The sequence below is a fragment of the Saccoglossus kowalevskii genome, chromosome 7 (genome assembly GCF_978046115.1).
Source record: "Saccoglossus kowalevskii chromosome 7, keSacKowa6.1, whole genome shotgun sequence".
Classification (NCBI taxonomy): domain Eukaryota; kingdom Metazoa; phylum Hemichordata; class Enteropneusta; family Harrimaniidae; genus Saccoglossus; species Saccoglossus kowalevskii.
In genome coordinates this window covers 36,252,551-36,265,851 of record NC_140647.1, presented here as the reverse complement: position 1 = coordinate 36,265,851, position 13,301 = coordinate 36,252,551, and the positions used below count along the sequence as shown (strand labels likewise).

The window sequence follows — 13,301 nt, the reverse complement described above, 5'->3', positions numbered from 1 at the left end:
TCCCCCCACACTAACAAAACAATCTTTTGTCTTCTACTGACTTCCTGTTTCGGTCTGTCTTTGAGAATGATATTTTATTTTTATTGAAAGAAACACCAAAGACATAAACAAGAGACTGTATGCAAGTCTATAAAGTGGATCTGGTCATATAGCACTAACATTTCATACAAACTTGCATTTTAACAACAGTTTTATATGGCATAATATTTGGGGCTAACATTTAAATCACGGAGGTATGACCATTGCAATTAATTTTTTTTCACGTTGTGTTATTTATATTTTTTTTTTATTTTTCTTGATTATGTCAACGTTTGGTCAAGCTACACCTCGCGTGCATTTTTTATTATTGGTGATTGGCTTGCGTTTTCTTTTCAACAATTTTTTCACCCCTATAATTTCAAATATAATATATGGAAATACATGGAAAAAATAATATAGCTAAGTTACTACAATGGTTAGCACGTTTTGATTTCGAGCGGAGGGGGTAGGTTTTAATCTCATTGCCCACTGTTGGTATTATATTAAGTAAAAACTGTCACCAAACATTATAATACAACACCTGTTCCTATTCTATAATTAAACTGTTACATATTCTATTTTAGGTACTGTTATCAGAGAATGACAGCAGAGAGACTAGAGTGTTTTTAGCCAGCTTGGAAAACCAAAGAAAGAACCAAAAGTACTAGTCTAAAGAACAAATAAATATCAAGAAGGAGATGAGTAAGTGTTAATTTATAGTTTTTGACTCCCATGTGCAAAGCACATAATGGGAGTCTTTGCAGTTAGTGTGTCTGTATGGGGGGTGTGTGTGTGTGTGTGTGTGGGTGTACTTGGATTGCTATATGTTGCGAGGACAAAAATACAGATATATAGCTACTTCCGAGGACATACACACCTTCCGAGGACCTTTTTCATAGTCCTCGGAAAACATAATTTATATTAATAGTTAATTCGATTATTAATACGTTTTGCGTAGCTTAGGTTTAGTATCGGGGGAAGGTATGGTTCACGTTATATTAATATTAATATAATTATACCATACCTTACCCCGATACTAAACCTAAGCTTCGCAAACATTTCTATGTTCAGTCACGGGATATTCAACTCTTGTTTAATTAAACTTAATTAAAATGCAATTCTCCATTGTATTGCATTGTAATTGAGTTTAATTAAACTCCAATTAAAACGCAACCCTATATAGGAACGCGTTTTAATCGAGTTCATATCGCAACTATATTAAAAGTTAATCCAATGAAGTCCTCTGAACATATAGCAATACAAGTATGGGTGTGTGTGTGTGTGTGTGTGTATGTGTGTGTATGTGTGTCCGACTGTTCCACTGCTATCTCAAGAACCATACATCGGTTTTTGATGAAACTTGGTACATAGATGCTCTGAACTAATGCTAGGTTTTGATTAGTTTTTGGTGATAATCCGTGGATACTAATTACCTAATTTGCATAATGATTAGTCAATTTTCGGTTTTTCCACTGATATCTCAAGTACTAATCATCACATTTCAATGAAACTTGGTACATAGATGTCATATGACACTGCACAGACCTGATAGTTTTTATGGTAATATCAATACGTAAAATTACCTAATTTGCATAATTAATTATTTTTCAGCTTTTGATATAAGTAATGAGCATTACATTTCAATGAAACTTGGTACTTACATACTCAAGGACTATGCAGAGATTGATTGTTTCGGATAAATATTTGTGCATATTAATCACCTAATTTGCATAATTAGTTAATTTTCAGCTTTTGCATGGGCATCTCAAGTACTAATCATCGCATTTCAATGAAACTTGGTACATAGATCCTTTAAGACTATGCAGAGACCTGATTAGTTTTAGGGTAAATAATTGTGCATATTAATTACCTAATTTGCATAATTAATTTTCAGCTTTTCTACTGATATCTAAAGTACTAATCATCACATTTCAATGAATCTAGAATTATGCAGAAACCCAATTAGTTTTCGGTAAATATTTGTGCATATGAATCACCTAATTTGCATAATTAACCAATTTCCAACTTTCACACTGATATCTCAGGTACTAATCATCACATATCAATGAATGTTTGTACTTGGATGGTGTAGGACAATAGACAGACCTGGATAATTGTGGGTTAAAATCTGTACATATTAATTACCTAATTTGCATAATTAACCAATTTTAAGCTTTCAAACTGATATCTAAAGTACTAATTATTCCATTTCAATGAAACTTAGTATAAAGATGCTCTAGGACAATGTACAAACCTAATTAGTTTGGGGTAAAAATCTGTTCATATTAATTCCCTGATTAGCATAATAATTCATAATTTTTTGGTTCTAATCACATTTCAATTAAACTTGGTACATAGATTTTCTGTTACATTGCGCAGACCTCATTAGTTTTACACTCAAATTTGTTCATATTAATTTTCTGATTTGCATAATTAGTTTTCAGCTAAGTAATTTCAAATTATATTTAATGTGTCTCCAATACTCTCAGCATATGGGAGTTCTTTCTAAGCTTTCATTGATTATAATTTTGAATTTGTTTTACTCAAGCTTGTTAAAATAGCAGTAATAAATAATATAGTGTTAGTTGTAAATAACATTTCTATCATTGCTAGCTGACGGAATGCCGGGAAAAAGAAGTTAAAGCAAAGAAAAAGAGATGTGGGAGATGGAGACGAAAGTTGTGGACATTATGATGTCAGATGAGGAAGACGGCAAATAAGATCGGAAAGGAATGTTCATTGTGAGGTCTACAACCTTCAGTTCATGGCACTGAACGACACGATTTTGGATTTAGGCAACCGAGTGGCCAGGAGGCAACCAACCTGCAGGGCCACCATGTACCCGTCAAAACCCCACGTGATTGTCCTAAGTTTTGATGACCAATGTGATTTAAATGGACCTTTTTATATTTTTAGCTTATTACTGGAATTGTATTTCTTGTTTCCTTTCTTTGAATTTATAAAGTACTTAACATTAAATGCATTAATTGTTGAATTTCGTTATTTCTGTAATAGAAGTCCACTAAATTTAAACCACTTGAACTTATTTTTCACCTTCGAATAAATTGAAATTAAAACTCCATATGATTTATTTAGGTATGTCCAGGAAGATTTGTGTGTATTGTTATTACAAATAAATACTGAATCACTTGAATCACAAATGTCTGTCTTTTATTCCAACCTTTCCAATTACTCTAAAACAACTTCTCTCTATTAATTAACATGAAATTTTCTTACATGTAGTTGCAATGTGTTATCTTTGACCGGAGATGTGCTGTAAAGGTTATTTCTGATTATGAACATTTCACGTTGTGATCCTACTTGTGTTGATTTCTATTTCGTGCTAATTTCCCGAATTTCGAGTGGCCATATATTTCATAGTGAACTGCCAAAACAAGTATGCGGCGAATTTTTTTAGCTCCGCTGTTGACTTTGTCAAGTGGGGCTTATAATATGAGTGATTGTCCTTCGGCGTCCGTGTCAATTTTTTACTTTTTCGACTTCTTCTTGAAAACTACAAACCTGAATGCTTTGATACTTGGTGTGTATGAACCTTAGATTTGTTCATTTCATGATGATATCTTCAATTCTCTAATTTTGGTGAATATTTTTGACATTTTTGGTAAAAAGTGATATTTTCGATTTCTTGTTAAAAACCACAAGTCTGATTGCTTTGATAATATACATATAGGTACTACAGGTAACCTCTCTCAGATTTGTTCATTTCGTGATGATATTTTTAATTCTCTAATTTGATGAATATTTTTGTCATTTTTGGTAAAAAGTGGTATTTTGGACTTCTAGTTAAAAACCACTAGATTGCTTTGATATTATATATATAGGTACTACATGTGGTTCTAACTCAGATTTATTCATTTCATGATGATATCTTTGATTGTCTAATTTTGATGAATATTTTTGGTAAAAAGTATTATTTTTGAATTCTTGTTGAAAACAACAAGTCCGATTGCTTCAATACTATACATATTGTTCACTTTCTAAAGATATCTTCCTGTTCTTTACCGGTAATTGCAATGTGCATTGCTAACATCGGAGCTATCTCAGCTGACAGGCTGCCTCTTCTCACTTATTTCACCACTGCACACTGCTCTCTAGTGACCAAATAATTGAACCTCCAAAATTGTGTGTTCTGTCAATTATTTGAAAACAAATCATCGGCAGTTTTTGTGAAATAAGTGCACGCATCGGAAGATGTTTGTAACACATTCCTACATCTATAATACTTTCAAACATGATAACTGATAAACTTTTTACTCATTGCCACATATATCTTTACAAATAAGAGAAAAAATAATTTCAAATAGTAGTACATTTTATTTGCAAATTAAACAATTATTTGATTTAATTAATAGGTAGCCACTATATGCTCTGATACAAATATTCACATCTGACACTGTAAAATGCCATATAAATGTCTTCCTTATTTGAAAAATATATGTCATGTTAATGTAACGTCAGATGCAGTAAAGATGTAGTGTGATTGAAATAGAATCACCTCACTCAATGTAAACGACTCAGGCACAAATAAAGTTTGTTTGCATTTTGAGTTATCTCTCTCAAAATTATTACTATGCACAGAAAAAGAAGTATATGCATTGGTTGATATGATCACTGTACTGCCTTTGCATTTTTGTAATGACTTCATAATATCCATTTACGTATGGATGGATCAGGGTATTCTCGTGGGCGGAGCTAACTACCATGTATTTCTATAGGCTCTGTGCAAGCTGTTGTGGAATGCCAGTCGAAGAGCCCATGACAGCAGCACAAACTCAACTTTGAAGTAATCCTGAACAACCAAATTAATATATGTTGCACATGTTGGGGTAATCTTGTTACCCTGTTCAGGGGAGTCTCAACAACTGTTTCCAAAGTACAGTTTTCTGCTTTTGTTTTCACCGTGTTTGGTTGGTAGGCAGTGAAAATGCCTAGACGTCGGCCCCGGAGAATAGGATACTAGGCTGAGTATGATACCATGACCATGTGTGATGTATTACTCAACTATTTTGAAATATTGTGCAAGTTTTTTGTTGGAAATTTTTTTTTTATCAACTAGTTATTAGAGTTGTTTGCTAGATATTTCTCTAATGGGCTTTATTTGTAAATAGACACCAAGATCTTATTAGAAGTGAGAGTACCCCCTCCAAGATAGTGTTTCATTCTCTACCAAAAATGTTTCCACAAGACCACTAACTACATTTTCTGGTTTGGCTAAACATGTGCATAAAACTCAAAAGATCATGAGATTGTTATATTTAGATCCCAATTACATATCCTTATCTTATACAGATAAATATTGTATTATCATAATACTGTAAAGTGACTAATTTTTAACTTGGTTTAAATTTTGTTGATTTACCATTTCAGGCATATTCAGTGCATTTTAAATTCACTGTTTTATCATTTAGATAATGTGTTCTATGTTCAATTTTACATATTCACTGGGTTTTAATTTAGTGGATTTTCCAGTCAGCGAAATAAGCAAAATTAAAACCCTGTGAATAATTATTAATTCTTTACAGTAATACCATTTCTTATTTTACCATACAGGGAGAAAGTTCCAGTGGAAAAAGAAAAAGGGGCAAGTAGCTCTCTATCGATGAATCAATATCGTAATTTATTCAATACTTGCAAGGTTCCAGCAAAGGAAGTTGACAACATAGTCAGGCATTTTAAAACAGGTATGAATATCTTGCAGTGTAATAATTATCATAGCTTGTATGCATGCACACATGCACAAGCACCCCATAACCACTCAAACTATATAATTAGTGTTTTAGGTAATCCCCTCAGATTTCCATAGATTGAGTTCTAGTGAGGATTGCTTAGTTTCTTCCATGGTTTCTCTTATTCTGGTTACCTATGGGCACTGAAGCAAGGTGAGAACTATACATAGTAGTGTTCATAAATATACGGGCATGGTTTCTCTTATTCTGGTTACCTATGGGCACTGAAGCAAGGTGAGAACTATACATAGTAGTGTTCATAAATATACAAGCATGGTTTCTCTTATTCTGGTTACCTATGGGCACTGAAGCAAGGTGAGAACTATACATAGTAGTGTTCATAAATATACAGGCATGGTTTCTCTTATTCTGGTTACCTATGGGCACTGAAGCAAGGTGAGAACTATATATAGTAGTGTTCATAAATATACGGGCATGGTTTTTCTTATTCTGGTTACCTATGGGCACTGAAGCAAGGTGAGAAGCATACATAGTAGTGTTCATAAATATACAGGCATGGTTTCTCTTATTCTGGTTACCTATGGGCACTGAAGCAAGGTGAAAACTATACATAGTAGTGTTCATAAATATACGGGCATGGTTTCTCTTATTCTGGTTACCTATGGGCACTGAAGCAAGGTGAGAACTATACATAGTAGTGTTCATAAATGTGACTATTACAAAACATTTGTAATTGTATGTTAACGCACCGAAATGTGCACTCTTTGTCTCCCACTCCATTGACTTTTATCAGTCAGCTAGCTCACTTCCACCCTTGATTATGTAACTCGTATTTACTTTATAGATCACTCCCCAGTTTGTGCTATTTTAGTTAGTATCCCATGAACCATCATGTGTTTACATTTTGCCATCTTAGCCAATCACGTTAGTGCATCCACGGCGTCCCTTAGTCTTGGCTACTCTCATCTCATCATTCAGTTCCTGTTTTCATACAGTGAGCATCGTTCAAGTTTTCAGCTACAAATTTGCACTCTTTTCCCTTGTCACCACTCAACAAATTCGCCATGGGTAAAGCTGCACGAAAGAAGACTAGTACATCCAGTAACTCCGGCGCTGCTCGACGACCTGGCAGGCCACGCCGTAATATCCAGCCGCCCGCACGTTTCACGGAGCAAACCTCGACGCAAAACCAACAACAAGCCGCTGTCCAACAGATCGTCGAGCAAACAGATTCCTTGGCCGCAACATCCGAGTCATCTTTACAGAGTATGCCAAGAAACTTTACCGAGTTAACGAACATGATTCGCATGCACTCCCAGGCCGCCGTTGCCGAGTTCCAAGCCTCCGTATCCAAAGAACCAAACAGCGCTGAACCAATCGCAACTCCACCAACACGCATTCCAGTTTTCACCATTCCCGATGACCCAGCTCAAAATCAACTTTCGCCAGCATCCACCGCCGGCAACGCAACGTACAGTTTAAACACACCCGCCGATCACAATGTCAACACAGCTATTCAGCCATTTTCAGTCAACGGTACAAACGCGCATGCGCAATTCCCAACGCAACCAACAAACAATCATACAACTTCCGCTTTCCTCAACTCCGCATCGAACCAGCCTGCGTTCCAAAACAACCACAGATCTAACCTGGTAAACAACGCAAATGGGATTTTCACGAACCAAACGCCATGGCAGACATCACCGTTTAACATACCCAACCTCGCCGTACCTCCAGAGCATTACAACCTACCATTTATCGAACAAGCCACACTAAATGCAGTCAGCACCCCAGGTAAATACATTGACCTTTCCGATTTTCACCCCGACGTAACCTTGCCGAACTCTGTAACTACAAATCGTAGCTACATCTCTTTCGACCCATCAGTCCCTTCAGCCGCCTGTCTCACGACCCAATCAAAGAAAAAAGAAATCGACACTTTTGAATCATGGATTGAATGCTACCTTGCATACGCAGCCTACCGTTCATTCTACTTCCCGGAAGACGCCATTCCCTTGATGAACTATGCTAGACTTCTTGCCCCACGGGCAGCGACCTACAAGCCAGAAGCGTGGTTAACATATGATAAACAATTTCGATTGGACGCTGGTAAACACCATGGCTCATCTACCCGGTCGTGGAGCTCTCCAAATACATTCCTGGACCACAAGAATTTCCAACAAAAACCACACCTGATCGTTCCAACCTGTTTTGAGTGCAAATATAAAGGACATGTCAAATCCGAATGCCCTCAACGTAGATCATCCAACCCATATTACTGGAGCAACCAACAACAACAACAACCTAGCAACATAAACAGACAAGTATGTCGTGACTTCAACAGAAGGTCCTGCAGCAACCCATGTACCAATGGCCGCCAACACTCATGCTCTGTCTGTCACGCACCCGACCATGGTGTCCACACCCACCAGCAGCAACCCTCCAACTCAACTCGAAATTTTTTTCGTGGCCAACAATTCAACCAGCCCAAGCCATTTCGTCCAAACGACGCTACCAACCGAAATAGTTTCAACACTGCAAACGTCAACTCCAATCAAGCTTAACGAACTAGCACTAGCCCTGCACGACCACCCAGACAAACCATTTGTGGCATCCATACTCCTAGACATTTCGCGTGGTGTAGACCTGGGCTTCACAGGCAATCGCTCTGCCAGACAAACTCCAAATGCCAAGTCTTCACTCAAACACAAAGACATTGTCTCAAAAGCCGTAATGAAAGAGGTCAAACTGGGGCACACTATTGGTCCATTCTCCGAGCCACCCTTTCTAAACTTCGTCACTAACTCCCTCGGGATCAGGCCAAAGAAGACAGGTGGTCACCGACTCATAATGGACTTGTCCCAACCAACGAACAATAGTGTAAACGACTTCATACCAAAGGAAAACTATACTTTGGTCTATGCTCGCATTGACGATGCCATCGCCATGATCAACAAACATGGGCCCGGTTCGCTTCTTGCGAAAGTAGACATCCAACATGCGTTCAGACTGTGTCCTGTGCGAAAACAAGACTGGCATCTACTCGGGTTTAAGTGGGACGGCCATTACTACTTCGACCGCGTCCTTCCATTTGGTCTGCGGTCTGCACCTTTCCTATTCAATAGGATCGCCACAGCACTTGAATGGGTAGTCAGACACCAAGCCAAAACAAGTGACATCATACACTATCTCGACGACTTCCTGGCCGTCGGCCCACCCAATCATCAATCCTGTCAACGAAGCAAAGACATAATTCTAAACACCTGCTCCACACTAGGCATTCCCGTTGCTGCCAACAAGGTCGAAGGTCCATCATCCATTATTACCTTCCTCGGCGTCGAATTGGACACAGTCGACATGGTCATCCGCCTACCAGCCGACAAACTTGAAAACATCTTATCTGCTATTCCACTGTGGGCTAACAGATATCACTGCTCTAAACGTGAACTCCTATCACTAATTGGAACTCTGAGCTTTGCATGTAAATGCGTTCCTGCGGGAAGGCTGTTTCTAAGACGAATGATAGACCTCGCCACCACTGCTTCATCAATCAACCAAATTATAGTCCTTTCCAATGACTTTCGCCTAGATCTCCAATGGTGGTGGGAGTTTCTTCCAAACTGGAATGGCTCCGCCCGCATTCTCGCAACATCATGGTGTCTGACCCCAAATATGAATCTCTACACAGACGCTTCATCTGTCATTGCCTGTGGGGCCTTCTACAACAAGCAATGGTTCACCCTGCCTTGGTCACCGGACAAATGTTCCATCAACCCTCCCCTCTCAATTGAATGGAAGGAACTTTTCCCTATCCTAATTTCATGTCTAATTTGGGGCCACCTTTGGCACGGGCAAAAAATCATGTTTCACTGTGACAATGAGGCAATCGTCAACATTTGGAAAAAAGGCTCTTCAAGATGTCAACGCATCATGTCGCTTGTGCGTGCCATCTTCTTCACCGCAGCTAATGGCAACTTCCACGTCATGATAGCACATATTCGTGGTACTAACAATTCAATTGCTGACTCTTTGTCTCGTTTGCAGATGAAACGGTTTCGCCAACTGGTGCCAGACGCAGCAACAGAACCAGTAACACTGCCAGACCTCGACAGCTACTATCCACAACAGTAACTAGACTTGAGCAACAAGCCCACCAATTCATGCTCCATCGCCTCTCGGCAGCAACACGGCGCACCTATTCATCAGGTCAGTCCAGATACCGTCTCTTCTGCCAACAACACAGGCTAACGCCCGTACCCGTGACACCGAGGCTTGCCACTCTATTCGTCACACGTCTCGCCATGGAGGGTCTAGTCTACAAGTCAATCAAAGTCTACCTTGCCGCTATTGTCAGCCTCAACGCCGAAACTGGACACACTGAGGACATTGCATCTAACAACATGCTGCGCCATGTACTACAAGGTATCAAACGCGATCACGGTGACCCCATTCGCCCAAGATTGCCAATCACAATGACACTAATGCGTAAAATCAAGAATGCTCTCAGGTCGCACCCTGCGATTCATGTCAATGACAAACTAATGCTGTGGTCTGCTTTCACCTTAGCTTTTTTCGGGTTTTTACGAGTTAGTGAGTTCACCGCCACATCAGCTTCAATATTTGACATCGATGGTACCCTTCTCGGCTCAGACGTACAGCTCACAGACGATCTTATCGTCACCATTAAAGCTTCTAAAACAGACCCGTTTCGCCGTGGCCAAGTCGTCACCATTGCACCTACGCAGTCATCTATTTGTGCGGTTCGCGCATTCCGCAACTACAACCCGGCAGCCCTCAACGCACCAGCGTTCTGCTTCACGAACGGCAAATTCCTTACGCGTCAAGCTGTAACATATCACCTTCGCGACCTACTCCTTCGTGCAGAAGTTCCAAATGTGTCTAATTATGCCAGTCACAGCTTTCGCAGTGGTGCAGCAACAACAGCTGCCGAGGCCAACCTCCCCGACTGGCTGATAAAAGTCCTAGGACGATGGCGTAGTGACGCATATCAGCTGTACATTACCACACCAACTGACATTATTCGTAAAGTACCAGCAACGCTTGCTCAACATCGCTGAACATTGCTAGAACTTAACATCTCACCAATTTTGCAACTGGCAAGCAGAACACTTGTGCTTATACACACACATGCCTCGATCTCGTCATTTATTATCTGCAGGTGCTTTACATAACCATCGCATTCATATGTATTCGATTCATTTTACTCGTATTTTCTAATTTTGTAATCTTGTAATTTTTAGATACTATTCGATCTTTCGTAGTTTTAGTTCGCATTTGATTCTAGTTTGCTTTGATTTATTCATTTACTCGAATGTTTGTGTACACCAACTTAGCCTAAAAGAAAACTGTAAACTATGCTTCCAGTGCATGCACGTGCATCCATTGCAGGCTTATGCCTACTACATCATGCTCCTTGGCATGCCACTGCATCTAATTTGGGGGGATTGTCACACAGGGAATCCATACTCTGTTTGGGCAACACGTCGCACTTGCCCCGAGATGAGTTGAAAGTTACAACTCGCCGCGGGACATAGGCCTCAATGACGCCTACACACAGAGTACCCTTAGGTGGCGCCCTCACTCAAGTACCACGTCGTCCTTGCCATGATGTTGGTCAAAGGCGACCAATATCATGGAATAGACGGCTAAGACGCTTGTACGCTGAGGCTCTCGATCCCCCTACTTTTTCTCGCATATCAGTCTCTTGTGTCATTTCTAGTGCGTTAATGTGACTATTACAAAACATTTGTAATTGTATGTTAACGCACCGAAATGTGCACTCTTTGTCTCCCACTCCATTGACTTTTATCAGTCAGCTAGCTCACTTCCACCCTTGATTATGTAACTCGTATTTACTTTATAGATCACTCCCCAGTTTGTGCTATTTTAGTTAGTATCCCATGAACCATCATGTGTTTACATTTTGCCATCTTAGCCAATCACGTTAGTGCATCCACGGCGTCCCTTAGTCTTGGCTACTCTCATCTCATCATTCAGTTCCTGTTTTCATACAGTGAGCATCGTTCAAGTTACCTCCCACCCTCCCATCATTACAGTCTCCTTCTTTATTTTGTTTTTTTTCCTCTGTACTTTTTTCATGTTTTGGTTATTTATCAATAAATACAGCTAGGGGGGGGGATTGTCACACAGGGAATCCATACTCTGTTTGGGCAACACGTCGCACTTGCCCCGAGATGAGTTGAAAGTTACAACTCGCCGCGGGACATAGGCCTCAATGACGCCTACACACAGAGTACCCTTAGGTGGCGCCCTCACTCAAGTACCACGTCGTCCTTGCCATGATGTTGGTCAAAGGCGACCAATATCATGGAATAGACGGCTAAGACGCTTGTACGCTGAGGCTCTCGATCCCCCTACTTTTTCTCGCATATCAGTCTCTTGTGTCATTTCTAGTGCGTTAATATACGGGCATGGTTTCTCTTATTCTGGTTACCTATGGGCACTGAAGCAAGGTGAGAACTATACATAGTAGTGTTCATAAATATACGGGCATGGTTTCTCTTATTCTGGTTACCTATGGGCACTGAAGCAAGGTGAGAACTATACATAGTAGTGTTCATAAATATACGGGCATGGTTTCTCTTATTCTGGTTACCTATGGGCACTGAAGCAAGGTGAGAACTATACATAGTAGTGTTCATAAATATACGGGCATGGTTTCTTTTATTCTGGTTACCTATGGGCACTGAAGCAAGGGGAGAACTATACATAGTAGTGTTCATAAATATACAGGCATGGTTTCTCTTATTCTGGTTACCTATGGGCACTGAAGCAAGGCGAGAACTATACATAGTAGTGTTCATAAATATACGGGCATGGTTTCTCTTATTCTGGTTACCTATGGGCACTGAAGCAAGGTGAGAAATATACATAGTAGTGTTCATAAATATACAGGCATGGTTTCTCTTATTCTGGTTACCTATGGGCACTGAAGCAAGGTGAGAACTATACATAGTAGTGTTCATAAATATACGGGCATGGTTTCTCTTATTCTGGTTACCTATTGGCACTGAAGCAAGGTGAGAACTATACATGGTAGTGTTCATAAATATACGGGCATGGTTTCTCTTATTCTGGTTACCTATGGGCACTGAAGCAAGGTGAGAACTATACATAGTAGTGTTCATAAATATACGGGCATGGTTTCTCTTATTCTGGTTACCTATTGGCACTGAAGCAAGGTGAGAACTATACATAGTAGTGTTCATAAATATACGGGCATGGTTTCTCTTATTCTGGTTACCTATGGGCACTGAAGCAAGGTGAGAACTATACATAGTAGTGTTCATAAATATACGGGCATGGTTTCTCTTATTCTGGTTACCTATGGGCACTGAAGCAAGGCGAGAACTATACATAGTAGTGTTCATAAATATACGGGCATGGTTTCTCTTATTCTGGTTACCTATGGGCACTGAAGCAAGGTGAGAACTATACATAGTAGTGTTCATAAATATACGGGCATGGTTTCTCTTATTCTGGTCACCTATGGGCACTGAAGCAAGGTGAGAAGCATACATAGTAGTGTTCATA

The 13,301-nt window shown here is 39.6% G+C and overlaps 1 protein-coding gene and 1 long non-coding RNA gene across 4 annotated transcripts in view; both read left to right on the top strand.

The window, feature by feature from the left end:
• Positions 1–13,301, top strand: part of LOC144352788 (peroxisomal carnitine O-octanoyltransferase-like) — a 55,335-nt gene that overhangs the window by 13,401 nt on the left and 28,633 nt on the right. For all 3 annotated transcript variants that reach the window (XM_085501529.1, XM_085501530.1, XM_085501531.1), the window contains exon 5: positions 5,590–5,720. In XM_085501529.1, coding sequence (XP_085357655.1) covers positions 5,590–5,720 — 131 coding nt within the window. The remainder of the gene's footprint in view (positions 1–5,589; positions 5,721–13,301) is intronic.
• Positions 362–2,726, top strand: LOC144352790 (uncharacterized). Its single transcript, XR_013420670.2, has 2 exons — positions 362–720; positions 2,632–2,726. It is a non-coding gene; the product is annotated as an uncharacterized LOC144352790 (long non-coding RNA).